We start from the raw sequence: 23,529 nt of genomic DNA, 5'->3' as shown, positions 1-23,529 counted from the left end.
TGATACACGTATGTTCATACCATGATGATGTGACCATATATGGGTCTATGATGACCATGTATGGCTATATCATGACCATGTATGGCTATATCATGATCATATATAATATATGGCTACATCATCATGACCATGATGGCTATGTCATGACCATGTATGGCTATCTCATAACCATGTATGGCTATATTATGAGCATTGTATGGCTATATCATAACCATGATGGCTATCTCATAACCATGATGGCTATCTCATAACCATGTATGGCTATATGATGGTAAATAATGGATACAATGATTGTTTTATTACTGAAGTATGCTACACAAATAGGAATTGTAATTTAAACTACATGGCCATGTGGGTTACAATGTAATTCTGTGTACAGTGCAATTATTGCAAGTATATTTATATGCAGTCTATATTAAATAATTGATCATCTTATGAATATGGATGATGTAATTAGTATACTAATGAATATTCATAAAGAATAATCAATATGTATCCAACAGAATGAAGTGGATATATCATATAGATTTGTTGAATATTTACTAAATTTTCATTTATAAAATGATTGAATATGAATGAAGTTGTACAAAATCAATTTATTTAATGAATTAATTTAACTGATTTAAATATCAATTTATTGAATATTCATTTTAGAATTTTGATATACAGTATATTGAATTTAAATATTCATGAAATTTATTGAATATTCATTTTAGAATTTTGATACAGTATACAGTACATTGAATTTAAATATTCATGAAATTGATTGAATATTCATTTTAGAATTTTGATATACAGTATATTGAATTTAAACATTCATGAAATGATTGAATATTTTTCGAAATTTACAATCCTAGGATATGAATATTCATGTTTATCAATATTCAAATAAAATTTAACACATACAGAGCTGTTTGCATAGTATTTATTTTGTGGTGTTGTATTTTTTACTTTGTGACATGGAATGTTATTCCTTACAATTAAATCGTCTAAAACAGTTAAAACTCAGGTACTGCAATAAATAAATTATTTGGCACTGTCGGCTCGTCATAGTGATTTCCAATCCCATCCATGAGGTATATCAGAGCGTCATTCTGACGATGGAGCATTCTCTACGGAGCGCCATTTATGTTTGTTTGTTTCTTTATTTCCATTCACATAAACATACATAAATAATCATAACAAAAGAATGGAAAGGGGGAATCTCTGAAGCACAGCTTAAGTAGAAACCCCCTGTTACAAAACAATATATATATAAATAGAAATATGAAAAAAAAAGGCACAAGGGCATAGGCAAACAAAATGTAACTTTTAAGAATGCAAACAATCTTTTTTTTTTATCTTAACAAAAAAAAAGAGAGAGAGTAAAATGTAATTGTAAAAAATACCTGTTTTAATCAGAGTATTGCAAAAGTAATTTATTTTTGTATTTTATTTTTAAAGTTATAGGATTCTTATGTAACTTAAGAGTCTCATGTATTTCACGCCAAAGTTCAACCCCTTTACTGACTAAACTTAATGATTTTTTAGTGGTTCTTTTAAATTGTGGTAGAATTGGTGTTTTTGTCGAGTATATTTATCGTGGCCAACTGAGCATAAAATGAAATTATTTTTAACAATCGCTGGGAGTAAATTATGAAAAGCTTTATGCCTTTATTTACTTCAAAAATAGAAATAGTACTACGGTAACTGGTTCAGTGGATCACATTTGGCGCCAGTGGAGCACAGTAATATAGAATAGAAATAAGTCACTAATTTAAATATATTTTTGTCTGTTAATACACTGTGCTCAAGTGGACCCAATTTTGGCACAAGGGGAGCACAGTGATATAAAATAGAAATAAAGTCACTAAATTTGAATACAGTATCTCATTCGTATCTAATACACTGAGCTCAATGGACCCAATTTGGCACGATCGGAGCACAGGGATATAAAATAGAAATAAAATCACTAAAATGTTATATCTCATTTTAAACAGTTTGGTATGCCGTGCGTTGTTATGCAAATGAGTTTGTGCAGGTGTATTATGGGGAAGATGGTATTTTAGTCATTGACGGTCAACACGCCACACTGTTAAATTTTGATGTTGTTAATCTTTACATTAGAAGATTGTTCAAATCATGTAAATAAAACATTTCCGGCCGGGAACCTATCAGCTCCCCTCTTTTAGTTTGCAAAAGTAATCTCGAAAAGAACTGCATGTGAAAAAGAAGCCCACCCAAGAGTACTAACAATGAAGGAGCACATGGGCTTCTTTTCGAGGTTTTATGGCAGTCTATTTAATGGAAAATAATGCCATGCAACTTTGTTTCTGATTTTTAAAAAGGTCCACTTGTTTAGGCCTGACATTTACAACCCTCAAAATATCTCTCTTTCAAAATAAAAGAAAAACAATATTCATTATTTTATTTATTTATTTTTTTTATTTATTTTTTATTTAAAAAAAATATCCGTAGAGGTTCGAACCCAATCTACTAGAGCTGAGAGCACCCAAAGCTGAGCATTACCCGTTAGGCCACAGAGTAGTACATGACTGAACAGCTGATAATAGTCTATTTATACGTGTATTAAGTAATTTAAAAAAGAAAATATCCGTGGAGGTTCGAACCCAATCTACTAGAGCTGAGAGCACCCAAAGCTGAGCATTACCCGTTAGGCCACAAAGTAGTACATGACTGAACAGCTGATAATAGTCTATGTATACGTGTATTACGTAATTCATCATTTCATCATAAATATCCTATTAAACTTGTAAAAACCAAAATGATCAGTTAGCTCAGTCGTCTGAGCGTCGTGTTGACAACACGTATGTCGTGGGTTCGATTCCCACGCTGGTCGGTGGAATAGAGTTAAAGGCATGCGGCCACTGTGTTTGGGGTTCACAGAATTATACGTCCCCCTTTCCACCACACATCATGAGGCGACAACATCAATGCATCTGGTGATGTGCTGGAAACGACCCCAAAAGGCTGTGGCAGGGCCTTAGTGCTGAGGCAGGGAGAGCACATTTAACATCTTTTTTTTTATTTAAATTTTTTTTTCACCCTGTATTCGATCTTGTAAATGTTATGTTTGCCGCCCTCAATTTTAAAAGAAATTGAATTTATATTTTCATCGCAGGTGTACGAAACCGTTTGGTATGCCGTGCTTTGTTATGCAATGGTTGTGCAGGTGTAGTGGGAAAGATGGTATTGTTAGTCATTCGCGGTCAACACGCCACACTGTTAAATTTTGATTTTGTTAATCAATGTTGCTACATTGGTAGCAAAAATGTCCGATTCATGCAAGATATTGTATTGTAAAATGTTATGAATAAACTTTTAAGGTAGTTGATGTGTATGGCTGCACCGTCCCAGAATAAACCGGTTTTAAACAGATAGTTTGTCTCCGATGGTTTTTGTATGGGGTTAATGGAGAGTGAAATAAGATAAATATAGAACATTTGCAAAGATGCCGATTTCTAGACCAATTTCGAAGCTTATACTAATTCCGCCGCCGGGCTAGACCTTAGGCATATACGAAGTCGAGTTTTAAAGTAGAAAACCTCACCTAAAATGTTGAAGTCACATCTGGATAGTTGAAATTTTAACATTATCATAATTATCATAGGTGATTATGTATAGTTATAAGTATAAGTGCAATTCTTGGCTCTATTTTCATTATTAGCTCTGCCCCAACCATGGTGGGCTAATACTGGAGACTTAATATTTAATTTCATATTTCAATGAATTATAGGTGCACTTTCCGGGGACAAGCTCTATTGTCCTGGTGAGTCTTATATAGTTTGTTTTATATAATTTAAAATCATGTAAAGTGCCATTTTTTTTCGGGCGGGAACCTATGCAGCTCTATTTTTCAAAATTTTCTTTGCTCAGCCCCAAGCATGGTGGGATACTGAAGATTCTTATACATGTTTGAAAAAATAATAGATGTCATTTCCGGAGACCTTGCAGCTCTATTTTAAACAGTTTGGTATGCCGTGCGTTGTTATGCAAATGAGTTTGTGCAGGTGTATTATGGGGAAGATGGCATGTTATTCATTGGCGGTCAACACGCCACACTGTTAAATTTTGATGTTGTTAATCTTTACATTAGAAGATTGTTCAAATCATGTAAATAAAATATTTTCCGGCCGGGAACCTATCAGCTCCCCTCTTTTAGTTTGCAAAAGTAATCTCGAAAAGAACTGCATGTGAAAAAGAAGCCCACCCAAGAGTACTAACAATGAAGGAGCACATGGGCTTCTTTTCGAGGTTTTATGGCAGTCTATTTAATGGAAAATAATGCCATGCAACTTTGTTTCTGATTTTTGAAAAGGTCCACTTGTTTAGGCCTGACATTTACAACCCTCAAAATATCTCTCTTTCAAAATAAAAGAAAAACAATATTCATTATTTTATTTTTTTTTTTTTTTATATATTTATTTTTTATTTAAAAAAAAAATATCCGTAGAGGTTCGAACCCAATCTACTAGAGCTGAGAGCACCCAAAGCTGAGCATTACCCGTTAGGCCACAGAGTAGTACATGACTGAACAGCTGATAATTGTCTATTTATACGTGTATTAAGTAATTTAAAAAAAAATATTCGTGGAGGTTCGAACCCAATCTACTAGAGCTGAGAGCACCCAACGCTGAGCATTACCCGTTAGGCCACAAAGTAGTACATGACTGAACAGCTGATAATAGTCTATGTATACGTGTATTACGTAATTCATCATTTCATCATAAATATCCTATTAAACTTGTAAAAACCAAAATGATCAGTTAGCTCAGTCGTCTGAGCGTCGTGTTGACAACACGTATGTCGTGGGTTCGATTCCCACGCTGGTCGGTGGAATAGAGTTAAAGGCATGCGGCCACTGTGTTTGGGGTTCACAGAATTATACGTCCCCCTTTCCACCACACATCATGAGGCGACAACATCAATGCATCTGGTGATGTGCTGGAAACGACCCCAAAAGGCTGTGGCAGGGCCTTAGTGCTGAGGCAGGGAGAGCACATTTAACATCTTTTTTTTTATTTAAATTTTTTTTTCACCCTGTATTCGATCTTGTAAATGTTATGTTTGCCGCCCTCAATTTTAAAAGAAATTGAATTTATATTTTCATTGCAGGTGTACGAAACGGTTTGGTATGCCGTGCGTTGTTATGCAATAGTTGTGCAGGTGTAGTGGGAAAGATGATATTGTTAGTCATTCGCGGTCAACACGCCACACTGTTAAATTTTGATTTTGTTAATCAATGTTGCTACATTGGTAGCGAAAATGTCCGATTCATGCAAGATATTGTATTGTAAAATGTTATGAATAAACTTTTATGGTAGTTGATGTGTATGGCTGCACCGTCCTAGAATAAACATGTTTTAAACAGATAGATTGTCTCCGATGGTTTTTGTATGGGGTTAATGGAGAGTGAAATAAGATCAAATATAGAACATTTGCAAAGATGCCGATTTCTAGACCAATTTCGAAGCTTATACTAATTCCGCCGCCGGGTGGCTAGACCTTAGGCATATACGAAGTCGAGTTTTAAAAGTAGAAAACCCCACCTAAAATGTTGAAGTCACATCTAGTTGAAATGTTAACATTATCATAATTATCATAGGTGATTATGTATAGTTATAAGTATAAGTGCAATTCTTGGCTCTATTTTCATTATTAGCTCTGCCCCAACCATGGTGGGCTAATACTGGAGACTTAATATTTAATTTCATATTTCAATAAATTATAGCTGGTGCACTTTCCGGGGACAAGCTCTATTGTCCTGGTGGAGTCTTATATAGTTTGTTTCATATAATTTAAAATCATGTAAAGTGCCATTTTTTTCAGGCGGGAACCTATACAGCTCTATTTTTCAAAATTTTCTTTGCTCAGCCCCAAGCATGGTGGGGTACTGAAGATTCTTTTACATGTTGTTTGAAAAAATAATAGATGTCATTTCCGGAGACCTTGCAGCTCTATTTTAAACAGTTTGGTATGCCGTGCGTTGTTATGCAAATGAGTTTGTGCAGGTGTATTATGAGGAAGATGGTATTTTAGTCATTCGCGATCAACACGCCACACTGTTTGATGCTGTTAATCTTTACATTAGAAGATTGTTCAAATCATGTAAATATAAGTATACGTGCAATTCTGGGATCCATTTTCATTATCAGGCTGCCCCAACCATGGTGGGCTATTACTGGAGACTTAATATTTAATTTAATATTTCAATGAATAGGTGCACTTTCCGGAGACACTAAATAAGTATTTATCTTAGACAAAATCACTGATGGGTTGAAACTAATTTTTCTTTTGCATTACGGATGGAGTAACCGATATTTAACATATATACCAAGTTTGAAATATTTTTGAAGTATTTCCAGAAGTATTTTTTCTCGATGTTTTTGTATGTGCCAAATTTGGTCCACTTGAGCACAGTGTATTAACATACTAAAAGATAATAAAATTAAGTGACTTTATTTCTATTTTATATCACTGTGCTCCACTGGGGCCAAATTGGGTCCATTTGAGCACAGTGTATTAACATACGAAAAGATATTAACATTTAGTGATGTTATTTCTATTTTATATCACTGTGCTACCCTGGTGCTAAATTGGGTCCACTTGAGCAGTTACCGTAGTATTATTTCTATTATTGAAGTTAATAAAGGCATAAATGGCGCTCCGTAGAGAAGTAGAGAATGCGCCACCAGTCGTCAGAATGACTCTCTGAATATAGATACCTCCATCCATGTGTTTTTTTGTGTATCAAAATCAAGTGCAAAGAAATCACAACAATGTCTTCTTTATCTCAACAACAGCAGATGCAACTTTTGGCAGAACTTGAAATTGAAATGATGGCTGATATGTATAACAGGTAAAGTATCCCCAAATCTAAAGATTTACTTATTTATTTAAATACTGGCTAGGCCTAGCGATGCCATTATTGACGACTGAGGGTGAATTCGGTCGGCAGGGCGGTTTCTTCCTGCTGAGTGAGCTGCCTGCATCATAATGCTCATGATTTAAAGGGAAACTTACACTTTAAATTTAGGTTCTATAAGTCTATGTTGTGGTAATCTATTTTAGTCGCGATTAAATTAACTTATTTCTATCTAAGTATTAGCCTAGGCCTAGCTAGAGTCTATTTAGGCCTTAGTAATTTGTATGGAGTGCCGCTAGCCAGCACCACACCCCCACCCCCGAAAAAATAACACCATCCTTCTTATAAAAACACCATCCCTCTTATAAAAACACCATCCCTCTATCTATGCTGACGTCCCTCACCGCTCTTTTAGACATAGATGATGGTAAGTAAATCTGGTGTAACATTTGTACTGTTTTTTTTTTAAAGAATGACCAGTACGTGTCAGAGCAAATGCGTACCGTCGACCTATCACGAGGGCGACCTGTCAAAAGGAGAAGCTGTATGCCTAGATCGTTGTGTAGCAAAGTATCTTGAAATTCACGAAAGTCTTGGAAAAACCCTCACAGAGAAGTCAATACAAGATGATGCAATGCTGAAGAAAGTGCAACAGAAATGAACTCTGACCTATTATTGAACTTTGAACTTTGAGGATATGCACTACTGTCCTCTCAAACAAATATTAACAACTTTGCTGTGGAGATGTTGGAGAACAATTGTAACTACAGTATGTTACTAATAATAAGCATCCAAGAGGAATGCACTTTGACCTACTATAAATTTGAACTTTAAACTCTAGTAACATTTTTTGAAGGATATCCACTACTGTCCTCTCAAATAATTAACAACTTTGCTTTACAATGTGGTGATGTTGAAAAACATTGGTGAACAACTTGTAACTATTGTTACCACTGTAATTAAATTAAGATGCAAGACTAAGAGGAATGAACTTTGACCTATGCTAATTTTACCTCAGTTTACTATAAATGTAATCAAATTCTTTGGTAATTGATTATTTTAAATTCTGAATATAATAATGGCACAAACGCAACGAAATATCATGAATCGACCAAATCAAACTTTTCGTCAGGTGTTATTTTATTATTTTATTTTTTAATATTTACCTATAATATGTTTATTGTATATAGCATGCAATAAATAGGTTTATTAATAAATGTGGGTCATTTTCAATGACATTCATACATAAATGTATAATATAATACATTACAAATAACTGGCCAATGTTGTGCATTTGTGTGATTGTTAACTGTATAAATAATATGAAAAGAGTTGTTTTGCAATTCCTAGGTTAGCATTGTTCAGTTTGAAGCACATAAACTGGTATATAATTCAGAAATTATCAACTCTTTTATTTTGTTTTTATAGTTTTAACTATTATAGTTTTAGGTCTATCAGTTCATAGATCCCTCCTCACCTCTCTTGTTTTCCATCATTCAGACGTTAAACTTTTGTTTCCATATTTTTCTGTTTTGGGCAGGATGGTTTGTTATTGTGTTAAAGTCTATATTTTTTCTTTTTAAATCTTTTTTATTAGGTTTATCCACTCTTCCTGGTGGTCTTTTTAATATCTTTTCAGTTTCCTTCATTGTTTGTTTATTGGTGTATTATCCGGTAGTCTAATTATGTGTCCGTAACCATTTTACTTAATACGTAATACTTTTACTCCATTCTTTTTTTTTTGTTCATAGATCAACGCCAATCAATTGAGCTGTTTTAGTATCCGTAACTGGATATGCCGCCTCCTTCGCAGTTTGTAATTCTTCTATTTGTTTTGTTTTTAATATTTGTGACTGGTCATGTACAAAATCTGTTACATCTTCTATCTTCAAGATCCACTCAGTTGCATATTTTTGGAGAACCTGAAATTAGATTATCTACAGAGATTAGTAGGAGGCTTTGAACGCTAAGTCCTTTGTAAATTATCTTTCAAATGAGACTTTAAAGATACATTGTCACCCTAAAAAATTTTTTTTTTTTAATATGCCATTTTAATGTCACATAATAGTTCACTTTGACCAAAAACTGGATCGAAAAAAAAAAGATATATTTATCTGAAAAAAATGTAATTTAAACAAAAAATGCCTAAATTGTCTGTCAAACAATGGTTTTTGGTTAAAATTAAATGTTTCTTTGTCTTTTTAAAAGTGAGATACTTATTTTTTTTGTTTTTTTTTTACAGAAGTGAATAACTTGATTAAAACTGCAAAATGGCCTATTTAAAGTCTGATTTTATTAATCTTCATTTTTCATGTTTTTGGGGGACAATACATCTTTAAGGCTATGATATGTAGAGCAGCGTCTTTCAGATGACATGTTAGTGTTTATCAGTGTTTACCTCTCCTTTTAAACCCAATTGAATTGCTCTTCGTTCGTCCTTTTCTCCATGTGGATCATGGTCAGGATCCCATTGTAATCGCACGGATATTTCATCTATTCCTGCTTTTTTCTGTTCCTAAAATACATAAACACAGATAAAAATAATACAATTTTCATGTAGGTCTGTGTATTTTTCTGCTGAGTGTTTACAGAGTGCAGTAGTCTTAAGTTTATATGAAAAATTTTTTTATTACATTCAGTAATTGAAATTTTACCCAAAAAAAAGATGTCGTACCTTGTCAGTGATGACAAAGTTTGTGCATGTGTATAAAATATATGTATTGTACTCATCGACTTTTGGGCAGACACATAAAATTATGTCACTGGCGAATATATATATACCTCTCCTGTATAAGCTTGTGATAGTATCTCGTCAAAAGCTGATCTCTTTAAATAGATAGCAAGGACTCTTTCTTGGTCTTTTTTACTCGCCCAGCCACATCGATACATCATCCACAAAAAGTTTGTTTTTATCCATGACATGCGCTGAAAACTGAACTTCCCGCCAAATCTGAAAGATTATAAAATTGGTTTTCTTATTTAATCAATGGCTTCATACACACACATAGACATATAAAAAAACAAGATCAGATAAACTTTAAAATATTCCAATTTGTCTTTTGTAAAATACTATAGTAGTACACATTACCAGGCACTCTTCCCTGATCTTACTCTGAACAGTACTATCTATCTCCCATCAGGGATGTAACTCCCTGCTCCAAGCCTATTAAATATAAAGCCTATAATATTATGCTAATAATATTCTAGGTCAGCTTACCTCTGATTTTCTACTGCAAATGTTGCTATTTGCGGATTAAATGCTTGATATACAACAACATAGCTATCTGTGTACTGAGCCATTATGTGGTTACCCTTACGTGGCCACTGTGTATCTCTTTGAATCAAGTAACTCTCTGTTAAAAACTCCATTTTTGTGTGTATTAGTCCGTGCTTAGTGTTAACTAATTTCTTATCAATACGCACGATATTATTTGATCAATATTTCGTTGCACAATACACAGTAATGACAAGTCAAGCGTGAGACGGAACTAAGTACATGACGTCATCGGAGTCTATGAATATTCATTAACCAGAAAAAAAGTTCTACAGTTCTCAAAAAAACATAAACATGTTCCATGGTAAATAATTCCTCCATATTGTTCTATCGCGTTCACAAAGTAAATAAATTAATCCGACAAATTATTCATTGCCCAGAAACAAAATTATATACAGTGCTCAAAAACACAAATATAAATGATTGAATTAATAAGTACCCTACTTAAAAAACTGTCCAACCAATTATTTATAATCCTGATCTATGTATATTTAATTATATATATTATAAATAACATTTCTAACATAAACCGATATAATATAGGCCTCCTAAGTAAAATCTTATCTTGATTACGATTTCAATAATTATTAATTATTATTAATTATTTTTAGTGATCATAATTTTCAGTTGAATCTTAATATAACAATCAGAATGTATTTTTCTATAAGTTACGTGATTCAGTTATTAGTACTATTAACATTCACAAAATTGTTCATAACATAAACGGTGCGGGGGGTGTGTCCGAGGAAAAATTAGGAGGAGGGAAGGCGAGGCGCGCCGGAAATTGAATGTGGGTGTTTTTTCTGATGATGATCATAATTATAATATCTGCGGCCTGACACGACAATTATTTTTAAAGGAAGTTTAGTCGTTCGGAGAAGAAAAACATGGCGGCGCGCAGCTCACATGTGGACTCTGTGAACGAACGTCGTTTGCGGCCAATCTACGGTAGGTGAATAAAAAAAACATAGTTAATGGGGTTATGTTTTACGACAAAAATAAATGTAGCTTGTAATTGTGTGAATATATTGTTTATTTTGTAAGTTTTTATACGCTTTTAAGCTAGGCCTAAATTGTATTTACTGGCTTGTCAAAGAGAGGGAGGGATAGCCGGGACAATCCTCGCTCGAGCAAAGCCTACCTAAGCTACTCTGCTCTGTATCTACTAGGACTAGCCTAGGACTAGGTATACCTAGCGTATTTATTATTAGGATGACTAGAGAGTACTGAAGACCTTGTTGTAGTAGTACTATAGGTTAGTAATATTATATATAAGTAATAAATAACAAGTTAAACTAACTAACTGGTGTGCAGGACAGGAATCATGGTTGCATGATCTGTGTACAGGTTTTCACAAAAAACATTAACTAATTTGAACTAATTCATAGTTTAGAATTTTTAAATAAATTGTTATTTATTAAAATCAATTATATACTATACTACGTAATGTTACTTTTTTGGAATTCCAGATAATTTGGACAATGGAAATAACAAAGCTGCAATCCAGGCAGCAGATAAAGTTTTGAGGAAACAGAAGGATTTACACTGTGCAAAGGTATAGGCACCACATAGTTCAACTTCCTTTTATACATCTTCCATTTATTAACCCAACCACCATGCAAAGGTATTAGTAAGCACCGCATACAGTATATTAATTAATTCTCACTTTTTTTTTGTGCAGGTTCTTAAAGCATTAGCTCTGCAACGAACTGGTAAAAGCAATGAAGCGTTTATTTTGGCTAAAGAAGTAATGACTTGTGAGCCTCAAGATGACTCCACATTGCAAGCACTCACAATTTGCTTTAGAGAAATGAAAAAACGTAAGTGAACATTTCTGATGGACTGCTGCTCATGGTGGAGACAGCTGATGATGGCTTTGAGTAGTACTTCGATACATCTAGAGTGTGGTGTTATAGCTGAGTGGTTCAAACTAGGCCCATGGTTTTTGCCAAGTCCCTGGTTCTAGCCTAGTCCCTGGTTCTAGCCTAGTCCCTGGTTCTAGCTAGGTCCCGGTTCTCGTCAGGTCCCTACTTGTTTCTTGCCTAGTCCCTGGTTCTAGCCAGGTCCCTGGTTCTAGCCAGGTCCCTGGTTCTAGCCAGGTCCCTGGTTCTCTCATGAAAACACAACTCTACTCTTTAGTAGAAAATCTTGTGTGCAGTTAGTGTGAATGGATTGTCATCTGTATATCGAAACAGTGAAGCATTTGCTATTGGAAATGTGTCTAAAAATAAAGAAAGTTCCAGAATTTATCAACAATTTGTGGGTCAGGGTTGTATTGTGAACAAGTTGATGATATGCAATTAACAATTAGGCCTAAAACACAAGCAGCAACATTTAATCTGCAATATCATTTTATTGTCCATTTACTTGCAGCTGAATTCATAGTGAAGGTATATGAATACGCTGTTAAAGCCTGTCCAAATGAAGAGATGTATAGTCATCTATTTATGGCTTACGTGAGAACTGGTGACTACAAGAAACAACAACAGGTATAATGGCAAATTCAGTCATGTCTAAAGCTCTGTCTACACTATCAAACACGTTTAACCAAAACAATTTTTGACGTGCCCATATATGGACATGATAATGTAATATCACTACCATATTTGGGCATATCATTACCATATTTGGGCACATCATTTTTTGTCAAACTAGATAGTGTATAGAGAGCTTAATTGACGAATTAAAATCTGAAGAGCTAGTCAAAATTTAAGATTAAATTTAATGTGTATTCATTGTTTTCTTTTTAATATTCATATGTTTGTATTTTTCAGACTGCTATATCATTGTATAAGGTCGCCCAAAAGAACCCATATTACTTCTGGGGAGTGATGAGTATTTTTATGCAGGTAAAACTTTTTAACTAAAACAATCGTAAGTACTAACTACAGTAAAAAATGTCTGGGAGTGTTAAAAGAATATTTCTCATTAAAACTTTATTTTATTGTTTTTATTTTAGGCTTATTCTGCATCAGATCGCAGGTTGGCTACGAGTATGTATTACCCACTATGTCTGAAAATGGTGGAGAAAATGGTTAATGATAATAAAATTGATAACGAAGCAGAGATAAGCATTTATATCATGGTTCTAGAAGAGTTAGGCATGTATGAAAAAGCAATGGACGTGTTGAATGGTGACTTGGGAAAGAGTAAGTATCACCACACTACCTAACCACCCAGGCACTAGACATCGGCCTAGCTTCCTTATATTTTAAGCTAGAAAGTTGAGTCCTGGGTCTTGACCTACCAAATTTTTTTGGTCGAAGTGGATAAATATTTTGTGACATTAAAATGACATATTCAACAAAAATTAGTTTAAAAATTATTTTTCAGGGGGACAATATATCTTTAATAATGTAACCTCTCTTCGGAGAGAGATTTGTCTGTTTATCCAGATGAACGTAGTCTACCAACACCACTGTTTCTGTAATTTATTTAAACATTTACATACAAACAATATACAAATTGTTTTCATATTTTCATTATCCTCAGAGTTTATAACTGATAGAAACCTAATACCTGAAAGAATAGCAGCTTTACACAAGAAAATGGAGAAATGGGCAGAAGCCAACAGTGCTTACAGGAATCTAGTCAAGAAAAGGTAAGTAGTGAAGCTCTGTCTACACTATGAAACTAGTTTGACAAAAAAGTGTGATGTGCCTAAATATGGTATTGATATGCTTAAATATGGTAGTGATATGACATCATCATGTCCATATATGGGCACATCACATATATTTGCCACATAAAGTTTGATAGTGTAAACAAGACTTTACGTTCGGAAAATAAGCACACAGTGATACATATCATCTTACTACTGAATTGGGTTCATGAAAATTGGAAACTCCCAAGACCAAACATTTCTTAAAGTCAAAATATTTTTCTACTCATCAAATTGAAATCTGACAAATTAGGAGGGGAAGGTATGTCTAGAGAAAAAGTATGTGAGGTGGTGTGTGTGAGATCGTGGGTTTGAATCTAACGCTCTTGTATTGCTTGTAACATTGGGCAAGACACTTTACTTATGTTTTCATCATTTTCTTTTAGCCCTGATAACTGGCTTTTTTATCAGCATTATTTTGAATCTGGTTTTAAACTTCTTGATAGTAATCTGACACCAGAACAGAAAGACAGGTAAACAATAAAAATGTAATTCATAAAATTACTATTGTCAATGTTAAACCAAATCTCAAAGGTAAAAAAGTAAAAAACAATTTGAACTAAATTTTCAATCCAACATCTTTGTCTATATTTGAATATTGGTTTAAATATGTCTATTACCAGGCGCAGATTTAGACGGGGGCTAAACAGCCCCCAGCCCACTTTTTAAAATAAAATAATGACTATTTTTATTTTTCTGCAACCCGACTGATCGTTTTTATCATTTATGAAATATTTAGCCTCCCCCTAATCTATAATGCTGGACTCGCCCCTGATTACTAATTTTAATTGTATTTAATTTATGAAAAAAAAAAAAAAGTTAGTTTATTTAATGTATTTATTTTTTTAAGGGAAAATAAATTTGAAGGCGACATAGACTCAACAGCAGAAACAATGAAACTCTTCGTCGAGCAGATTTTTGAAGAGCATTTAGAGATGAGGGCGCCATACTTAGCTAAAATGGAATTGTACAGGATTACAAAGGAAAGAAATATAGCACCAGTATATGGTTAGTTAACTTTTAACTGTTTTTTTTTCAACTAATATACAAAACTGCAATATTTACTGTGTGAACCTGTACTTCGCCAAATTTGGTACAAAATGTTGCCATTTCTTTTATCAAACACCTAGATGTACATTTTAAAAATCCATCTAGATTTTTCTGTTTTCTCCAATTAATATACAAAACTGCAACTGTTTTTTAATAGATTCCTTACCGGATTTACTGTGTGAATACTTTACCAAATTTGGTACAAAATGCTGCTGTTTCTATGATTTAAAAACCTACCTAGATCTATTGAATGAAGATGAAATAGAGCCGCTTACTGAACGTTTGCTGCCAATGTTAGATATGGGTGAAATTCATGATTTACAACTCGCAACAAATGTAAGTTTGATAAAAAATATTATGTACTAGAAAATTCTAAAGCTCTGTCTAACTAGTTTGACAAAAAAAGTGTGATGTGCCCAAATATGGTAGTGATATGACATCATCATGTCCATATATGGAAACATCACATTTTTTGTAACATAAAGTTTGATAGTGTAAACAGAGCTTAATACATTTTTTCAGCTTCTAATTTATAATCTTAACCTGAAGTCCTTACCTTTAAAGTGTACATTCTTTGGCTTGTTTTACCATCATAATTAGGGTTGAGGAGAGCCTGTGCAGATTCTATGGCTATAGATTGCACTCCACCCCCTAATCTCCCACTCCCTCCGCATACAGCAGAACCTTCATTTTACGTACGGTACAGGACTGAAAGACGTACGTAAAACATGGGATTCGTAAAATCCAGGTTGACCATAAATTGACAAATATGTAGATCATGGCTAAAAATGCTGCCATGCTTGCCTACTTTACTTACAGTATGCTGTGGTCACTAGTTACTGTAGGCTAGGCCTAGACTAATATAGCTGTGAGGCCTAGGCAACATTGTTGAGATGAACAGGTACTGTTTATTTACACTCATTTTTACAGACAAAGCAAATGCAACAGCATATAAACTGGTTACAAATCTGCCGGTATTTAGGCTTGCACGACAAACTATCAAATGATGATAGATTAGCACTTGCCAGAGATCTATGCAAACGACACGTTGCAGGACTAGAACTTGGCGCTCATCTTCTTGTGTCAGACCTGCAGTTTAGTGATGATTACTGTATACTTGCTGCCCACATGCTTATTAATATCTGGCAACAAACAGGTGATTTTTTGTATTAATTTGTTTTTTATTTTATATGCATCCAACAGCTAGTAACTTGCTAATTACAGGATAGATAAACTAATTTAAGTCTCTTTTAAGGCTTAAGCTCTGTTTACACTATCAAACTAGTTTCACAAAAAAGTGTGATGTGACCAAATATGGTAGTGATATGCCCAAATATGGTAGTGGTATGACATCATCAATTCAATTCAAAGTTACATTTGTTTACTTCAGAAAAGACAGTTTAAACAAGATGAAGGTAAAAAATAAACATAATAATGGGCACACCCCCTTTTTTTCACATGAAGTTTGATAGTGTAGACAGAGCTTTAAGGAGTGGAGTTCAAAGAGTCAATTGGGATTGGAAGGCAATCGCGTTAACAACCAAGCTACAGCTCCACGATTTATGCCACTGACTATTTTTTCACTATTGTGTCTCATAGATAATAACCAATAATATAGTCATCTTTTGTAATCATGAAGAATTAAGGCCAAGTGCACTGTGAAGTATTACTGTAAAGCGACATTCTTAAAAATGATAAAAACATGTGTATTTTCATTCATCATTGTCACATATGTTTTTTTAGATGATTCTTCAATTCTACTGGACCTGTGTGTGCTGCTTGAGCGTGCTAAGTCATCAAGCCAGTCTAATCATCACATTAAGTTATTACTTGTTAGATTTTATTGTTTACTAGGTAAGGTCAAACTAAGTGTGGTATATATATAGCACTGTATATATAAATCATAATTGTGTGGAGTATAGCTCTCATTGACTTTTTTGTACTTGGCTACAACTCATTTTTGTGTGTGCTTATTTTTCTTCTTTTTCAGGTGCTTTTGGTCCAATTCCTGATTTGTACGATGGAATGGAAATTAAACACATTCAACAAGACACTGTTAGGTGAGTTGAATGTAACTAACTATTCAACACAATCCAAAATAATAATAAATTATAAGCTCATTCTATTTTTGTAAACCAACATAATACTAGATGGAACTTAATATTTTTTTCTTCCAGTTACCAAGTGACAAGATTTGTCCAATCAGTTGGACATTTCACTGCTGCTCAGCAGTTCTATAATTCAACTTTAAAATTCTTCACATCTAATCACAAAGATGTAAGTATAAATTATATTTATAGTTTGTCCTGGAAATATAAATTAGTCATATTACTTTATTTTTTATTATTTTATTATTATTAAAAACAACCAACTACTACTTTATCTTGCTTGGTGTTGTTGCATCCCTATTTTGTTTACCATGTTGGTCTCCAGTTATTTGTTTTCTGACTACACTATCAAACTAGTTTGACACAAAAGTGTGATGTTCCCAAATATGTTAGTGCTTTGCCCAAATATGATGATGTCATAGTGATATGACATCATCATGATCATATATGGGCACATCACATTTTTTGTCACATAAAGTTTGATAGTGTTAGACAGAGCTTAAGAATAGGTATTAAAATCTTACGCCAATGTTTATATTGATTTTATTTAACTGTATTTGTATCTCAAGTTGCTCTTCTATCCCTACAGACCAGTGAGTACATCATCACAGCCTATAAATTTGGCTCATTCCAAAAAATTCCAGAATTTATCGAGTTCAGGAAACGTGTAAACAACTCTGTAAGTTTCTCCATAGTAACCATCGAGAAAATGCTGCTGGAAATGATAACAGAAGCTGAAATGTAAGTACATTGGCTATAACAGTTGAAAACTTATTAAGAGGACACCTTCAGTGTCTGCTAGAATTTGCTATATCATGTTAAAACATACATTTCCCCTTGTTTTGTACCCAAGAATGCGTCCCCTTAATTGAGATGTCCTCTGAATAGGCATAGGTTGTAGCCATTGTCCCTTGTTTGTTCTACAGGAAAGTGTCCCATTAATTTGGTTGTCCGCCTGAATATGGGTGTCTTGAGCCATACTACTATTCTTCCAACGATTGTTAGCTTTTCATTTAATAACACTTAAGTCTTTTCAATTTCCAGTCATTTGATAAAAAAATCTTGTTTTTCCAGCTCTGTGACACCGACAAAATGTCCCCTGTGCTGTGTTAAAATATACATTGCCCTTTGTTCTTTACACAGGAAGATTCCCCTTAATTGAGGTGTCCTCTGAATAGGTGTTGACTCTAGCCATAGATTGCACCTCATTCGTTTTCACAGGAAAGTGTCCCCTTAATTTGAGTTTCCCCCGAATTAGGGTGTGTTCCCTTAATTTGGGTGTCCCCCCTGAATTAGGGTGTCTTAAAGGAGCGACACTACTATACATCCAACAATTATTACCCTTACACTTAAAAGCACTTATTTCTTTTTAATTCCAGTCATTTGATAACAAATTCTTGTTTTTTTTCCAGCTCTGGTGGAGAAACACTTGACAGTATAGTCAGAGAAATGGAAATAGACCCATCAAAAGGTAGACAATATAATTTACCATTTAGTTAATTAAATTTTATTTTACAAGTGTATTGCTTTATTTTACACAGGGACTTTTAAATGTGTTTTGTTTGTTTTGCAGATGAAATTTGTTGGGATGATCTAAGAGATAATAGAGATTTAGATGTGATGATTTCATGGGAACCAAAATGCCGGTTAGTTTATAATTTTGTCACAAATACCTTTGGTCAAAGTTTATAGTTAGTTTGCAAGCCAAACAGATGTAACATAAACATGGTCACATGTTGGTTAATAGGGCTCTTTTCCATTTTGAACAGGTATAATTAAACTTTGACCCATCAGGGTAAAGCTCAAATCCTCAAGTATCATAATGATTTAACTCAACAAATTTTAAAATAGAGAATTTGTTGACGTACAGTTCTTAAATTCTTTCCAGGCAATTGAATGACCAGGATAAACAAGATTCATTCAAGCAAACCAAAGGATGGCACAGACATCGTAACATCGTGCTGCGGATATTAGCGGCTGCTTCCAAACTTGTATCAACCCCGAACCGAGAAGAACAGAGCAATAACGGAGAAACGCAAGACTACGGAAAAGTCATGACAAAGTTAGTGGAGGAATTAAAGGAAAATTTTAAAGAACTTGAAACCAATCCAGTACACACAAGAGAGGTACTTTTTATTAAATTATTTTTAACTAAATTAGTGTTGGGTGAAGAATAATGCAGATTGAGGGGCCAATAATACTTAAAGCTCAGGTACAGGCATGAATTTTAAATATAATATCTGGTTAATTGTACATTAATCAAATATCTGTAACAGAAATCATGACGAAAAAACATGAATTTCCCTTAATATGGTCAAATAATACAAAATTTGGCAAAATTCTGCCATAAAAAACCAGGAAGACTTTTTTCAGTAGTTAGGTAGTTTAACCTAATGTAATAACATGTCCAGTGACTCCCTAGAAGGTGAAAAAAGATGGTGGATATGCGGTGGATAATTTTTGCTATAGCATGAAAATAAAAATCTGAAGTTGAATAAAAATACAAGAAATGTAAAATTCAAGTTATATTACTTATATTTAGTCATCTGATAACATTTTTTACCACACCGTTTATTTTTCATAGCTTTTTAAAATGCCTCTCTATTTACAAAATTTGTGTACAAAGGAATAGAGAGTTTACTGTGTAATTTGAACTATCCCCCCACTGATAAGAAAGTGCTTATTTTCAACAAGCTTGTGTAACACAAATAAAATCCCAAAAGTTATTAAACATAGAGGAAACTATAGATTGATAATTATTGGAATGTATGATCAATAGAAATGTTTTGCCCGCACCTGGCCTTTAAACTCTGTCTACACTATCAAACTTTATGTGAAAAAAAAAAGTGATGTGCCCATAATGGACATAGTCTTTTTGTCAAACTAGTTTGTAGACAGAGCTTTATAGGGATCTAGTTTTACAACAGGGAATGTACCAATATGGTACTTTTGTAATAAAGTTTATTTATCACATATACTAAAAATAAAAAGTAGTAAACACAATTATATTTGAAAATGGAGCTTCACTTTGTAGAAGTGATTCAATGGCTTTCAATTTCTTCAATTTTATTTTTTAAGTTCCCAGTTCAAGGCCCACCAGGTACACCAGCCAAGGCTTTCCTAGATGCTCAACATCATGTGGTACTGAGCAACATCGCTGATGCCGTTGTTGGTATCTATGAATTACAAATTGGTAAGACTTATTTATTAGCTTTAAACTTGAAAACTAGAAACTCTTTATTGGCTCTGACTGACGGCGTATATAAACTTTTCATTTTTATATTTTTTCCATAGAATTCTCAGAATCTGCACAGAAAAAAATCAGTGACAGTTTACAAGTTACCTTGGATACTTTTAAAGGTAAAGTAATTTAAAGAATTGAAAATAATAAGGATTAATAATACAATAGTACATATTTGTTCTCTTTCAAATAATAGTACATATTTGTTCTCTTTCAAATAATAGTACATATTTGTTTCATTTCATATTCCATATGATAATAACACTAATTTATTTTTAACAAACAGATTCATTAGGGAGAAACAGTAAAAGCCTTCTAACTGAAGATGGTGATAAACAGGAGTTGAACAGGCATCTGTTACCTTCACTTGTTATGCTGTCTGAGGTAAGGTTAATTTATTTGTGAGTTGAGGGGTTTTGAGATGGATGTTGGGCTCGTCAAAGAATAAATATTAAATACAACCCACTCACCTTTAAAATCTTCCATCAAAGCTAAAGCATATTTAAAGGCCAACTCAGACAGCATCGTACGACGAGGCCCGACGAATCGTCTTGACTCTTCAGTGCTGTCTGAGTTGAATCCCGACAAGACGAGTCGTCTTGAGATAGTGTCGAGCGAAGTTTTTAGGTCGCTGTGGGAGAACTTTAATTTTCTCCCGACGAGCCGACTTGTCCGGCCTCGTCGTTGACCTTAAGTCCTTTAATGTTAAAATTTTTTGGTTCCTGAAATGATGTTCATTTTTTTTTTCTTCATAGACATTGACTTTTATAATCCTACTGTCTGGTGTATGTTTTAAAATCTTGAAACCAATGAAATCAGTACAGCAAAGAAAACGAAAGAAGAAAGGAAGTGATGGTAAACCATTGGTAAGATGAATAATGTGAATTGTGATACTTACTTACCCTGGTCAGAGGACACCTTAACTGGTGTGCCCCTAAAGCTTGGTTCCCACTAGGACGCAATGCAAGGACGTAAGCGCAACGTAAGTAACTTGACCAATCACAAGTGATGGATTATCGGAACTGTTGCTTGGATTGGTCAATTCAGTTGCGTTGCAAACAGATATTGCCCCTCATCGTTTAATCGTAAAGTTTCCCCTAAAAGGATGGATTTTCTGTAATAACATATAACATTTGACTTCTTTTTAACTTTATTTTGTAGCCACCAGTGTTTGAAAAGTTCAAGACATATTTGGAGTCATTACATCAGGTGACAGATGACCTCATCCAGGCATTTGAACAAATTAAGACCGACCTTTTAACCTTTGACCTTTGTAGGCTTAGTATTCAAGGAAGTTACAAATTATTAGAAGTAAGTGGATTTTATCACTACATTATCTATTTGTCTCGACACCCGGATTAACATGTCATAAACAGGGCAGCAATCAGTTTTAGTTTTACTAATTGGTAAAAGTGATATTTTTAAAATGTTGTGCAATGCGAGGCTGGTGAATGTTTGCATTTTGTTATGCTGTCTGAGGTTACATAGTCTAGCTGTAGCTTAGTGGTTAATGTATAATTAATTCCAATCCCAAGGTCCGGGGTTCAATCCTGACCTAGTGCCAGGGTTGTAACTCACGACTCTTAACTCCACTCCCTAAGCCTCAAATGAGACTTGGTTTATAAGCACAATAAATAAAATTATTAAATAGTTTATCCATCCTGTAATTGGCGAGTTACTCACTTTTGGATGTGTAGAATTATTTGCTAATACAATCTCCACACACATTTTTTATCATTATGTATGTATTGTGTTATATTTGTGTGAAATAAATCTGAAACAGAAACAGAACAGAAAAAAAACATTAAAAAAAATGGTAATGTGCGCCGTCGCTAACTGATACAACAATAACATTTATAGAAATAAGAAATACTATAATTTTTTCTTCAGGATGAAGATAACTTTGTGAAATCATTGTGGACAGAATTAAGCGGAAGTTATCAAGATGAATGCGCTGAAGTGTTGACCGTCCTGAAAGCAAGAAAAACGTACATAAACACGTTGAAACTTTGAAAGAGAGTATAAACAATGACTTGGCATACATGTTGAAAAGTTAATGGTGGAAAAAAGAAAAAAGAAACAAAAGCGAAATTTGAAATTGAATCAACCGCTCCGGATCAAGATACCAAATGAAAGTTGGGAGGAGTGTTGGCTGGCTGATTTGGTGTGAAATTTTGACTAATCACTTTAAATATACAGTATTAGTATTGGAAATCCTTAAAGATGTATTGTGTTATATAGATAGTATTGAACAGATAAAATGAAAGAGATAGTAGAACCCCTGTTCAGAGAAAACGTTCAAGGCCGAATACAGACCTATTTAGGAGTGGTGTCCCCTGAATAGTGGTTGCGTTCAACAGATATTGCTCCTTTTATTGGGAATATGGAGTGTTTCTTGAATAGGGTGTCCTGTAATTAGTTATCATGATTTTATCAGATTTAAAGTGCGGGTGTGTGTTATAGTATTTGATAATGAAGTTTTAAGTACTGTATTTGAAAAGTACAAGCACAAATAAAAATAATTATTTACATGGAACAGTAGCTTGGTGCTTGCTTACCAATACAAAAGGTTAAGGTTCATATCCTGGTTTTTCTCAAGGCAAAAACCATCTACCACAGCATCATATCAAGACCTAAAAACATGAGTTTAGTTGTTTGTGATACTAATATATTCTGAATTTGAACTTTTATATTTCTTTGAAAGGAGCATTTGCTCTCTTATGCCGTACACATGAGAAGCACTGTTCAACTTGGTCGCCTCACTGTAAATTTAAATTTTTTTTGCTGCTTCAGCCATTAGACTAAAAGTTGCCACAGATTTTAACCATTAGCCTAGATACATATAGTATGAAACCCAGTTTTTATCAGAGATCACGTGTTTTACATACAGCTTTTGGTCCCGCACCGTATGTATAAGTTCTACTGTGTTAAAATAAAGTGTGTTCAACAGTAGATGATCTCTTGTATATTACACATTAAATCACATAATGTGAGAATAAAAGCAAACCACAATGTATTAACTTCCTAAATTTAGCAAGTCTTCAAGAAATCATGTTTAATATTTGTGCCTTGGTTATTATTGAAAGTTTGCCAGTAAAATGTCTGCAAAGGGTTAAATTTGGATCATCAGATTTTATAGTATTTTTATGTAAAAGGTTCTTACAGAATCAGTCATCTTTGTTTGATTTTAATAAAATCAGTCATTATAGAAAGACAATACTTTTTCTGATTTTGAACTATTATATTTCTTTGAGGGAGCATTTACTCTGTTATACCCAAATATTTTAAAGCCGGTTTCTCACCTCTTTGGTTATACCGTACACAGATAAG

General features: G+C 33.7%; 3 protein-coding genes across 6 annotated transcripts; 2 read left to right on the top strand and 1 right to left on the bottom strand.

Moving 5' to 3' along the window:
* The first annotated feature begins 6,001 nt into the window (after positions 1 to 6,001).
* On the top strand, positions 6,002 to 8,149 carry LOC144835699 (mitochondrial import inner membrane translocase subunit Tim10-like). Of its 3 annotated transcripts, none has more exons than XM_078690764.1 (3): positions 6,002 to 6,108; positions 6,804 to 6,859; positions 7,337 to 8,149. In XM_078690764.1, the coding sequence occupies exons 1-3, from the start codon at positions 6,070 to 6,072 to the stop codon at positions 7,524 to 7,526; spliced, it is 285 nt and encodes a 94-aa protein (XP_078546890.1). In that variant the 5' UTR covers positions 6,002 to 6,069; the 3' UTR covers positions 7,527 to 8,149. The 3 variants fall into 3 exon arrangements, with proteins under 3 accessions (XP_078546890.1, XP_078546891.1, XP_078546892.1); XM_078690765.1 differs by having other exon boundaries at positions 6,065 to 6,108; positions 6,644 to 6,859; XM_078690766.1 differs by lacking the exon at positions 6,002 to 6,108 and adding an exon at positions 6,152 to 6,170.
* LOC144835698 (uncharacterized) lies at positions 8,033 to 10,307 on the bottom strand. Of its 2 annotated transcripts, XM_078690763.1 has the most exons (5): positions 10,083 to 10,307; positions 9,647 to 9,815; positions 9,264 to 9,380; positions 8,620 to 8,787; positions 8,033 to 8,333 (listed from the first exon to the last, which is right to left on the bottom strand). In XM_078690763.1, the coding sequence occupies exons 1-5, from the start codon at positions 10,232 to 10,234 to the stop codon at positions 8,325 to 8,327; spliced, it is 615 nt and encodes a 204-aa protein (XP_078546889.1). In that variant the 5' UTR covers positions 10,235 to 10,307; the 3' UTR covers positions 8,033 to 8,324. The 2 variants fall into 2 exon arrangements, with proteins under 2 accessions (XP_078546889.1, XP_078546888.1); XM_078690762.1 differs by lacking the exon at positions 8,033 to 8,333 and having other exon boundaries at positions 8,343 to 8,787.
* A 661-nt stretch (positions 10,308 to 10,968) lies between these two features.
* LOC144835720 (N-alpha-acetyltransferase 25, NatB auxiliary subunit-like) lies at positions 10,969 to 23,418 on the top strand. The gene is made up of 24 exons (XM_078690792.1): positions 10,969 to 11,087; positions 11,609 to 11,694; positions 11,821 to 11,959; positions 12,513 to 12,628; positions 12,914 to 12,988; positions 13,099 to 13,288; positions 13,632 to 13,740; positions 14,187 to 14,273; positions 14,651 to 14,808; positions 15,008 to 15,186; positions 15,781 to 16,006; positions 16,594 to 16,704; positions 16,841 to 16,910; positions 17,028 to 17,127; positions 17,548 to 17,699; positions 18,371 to 18,429; positions 18,532 to 18,604; positions 18,847 to 19,084; positions 20,037 to 20,151; positions 20,253 to 20,318; positions 20,486 to 20,583; positions 20,955 to 21,065; positions 21,361 to 21,510; positions 22,090 to 23,418. The coding sequence occupies exons 1-24, from the start codon at positions 11,027 to 11,029 to the stop codon at positions 22,210 to 22,212; spliced, it is 2,892 nt and encodes a 963-aa protein (XP_078546918.1). The 5' UTR covers positions 10,969 to 11,026; the 3' UTR covers positions 22,213 to 23,418.
* The last annotated feature ends 111 nt before the right edge of the window (positions 23,419 to 23,529 follow it).

This window comes from Antedon bifida, chromosome 2 (genome assembly GCF_963402885.1).
Source record: "Antedon bifida chromosome 2, ecAntBifi1.1, whole genome shotgun sequence".
NCBI lineage: Eukaryota > Metazoa > Echinodermata > Crinoidea > Comatulida > Antedonidae > Antedon > Antedon bifida.
The sequence above is the reverse complement of the archived record's forward strand: the minus strand, read 5'-3'. Positions and strand labels throughout refer to the sequence as shown.

Bases quoted from the DNA above. Each gene is read 5' to 3' on its own strand.
- LOC144835699 (XM_078690764.1), top strand. From the start codon at position 6,070: ATGCTGTTAATCTTTACATTAGAAGATTGTTCAAATCAT. The intron at 6,109-6,803 runs GTAAATATAAGT...TCTCAACAACAG, and splicing joins TAGAAGATTGTTCAAATCAT to CAGATGCAACTTTTGGCAGA. The intron at 6,860-7,336 runs GTAAAGTATCCC...TTTTTTTTAAAG, and splicing joins ATGGCTGATATGTATAACAG to AATGACCAGTACGTGTCAGA.
- LOC144835698 (XM_078690763.1), bottom strand. From the start codon at position 10,234: ATGGAGTTTTTAACAGAGAGTTACTTGATTCAAAGAGATACACAGTGG. The intron at 9,381-9,646 runs GTATATATATAT...TATGTATTTTAG, and splicing joins CACAAGCTTATACAGGAGAG to GAACAGAAAAAAGCAGGAAT. The intron at 8,788-9,263 runs GTAAACACTGAT...ATCTAATTTCAG, and splicing joins AATTGGGTTTAAAAGGAGAG to GTTCTCCAAAAATATGCAAC.
- LOC144835720 (XM_078690792.1), top strand. From the start codon at position 11,027: ATGGCGGCGCGCAGCTCACATGTGGACTCTGTGAACGAACGTCGTTTG. The intron at 11,088-11,608 runs GTAGGTGAATAA...TTGGAATTCCAG, and splicing joins TCGTTTGCGGCCAATCTACG to ATAATTTGGACAATGGAAAT. The intron at 20,319-20,485 runs GTAAAGTAATTT...TTTAACAAACAG, and splicing joins TACCTTGGATACTTTTAAAG to ATTCATTAGGGAGAAACAGT.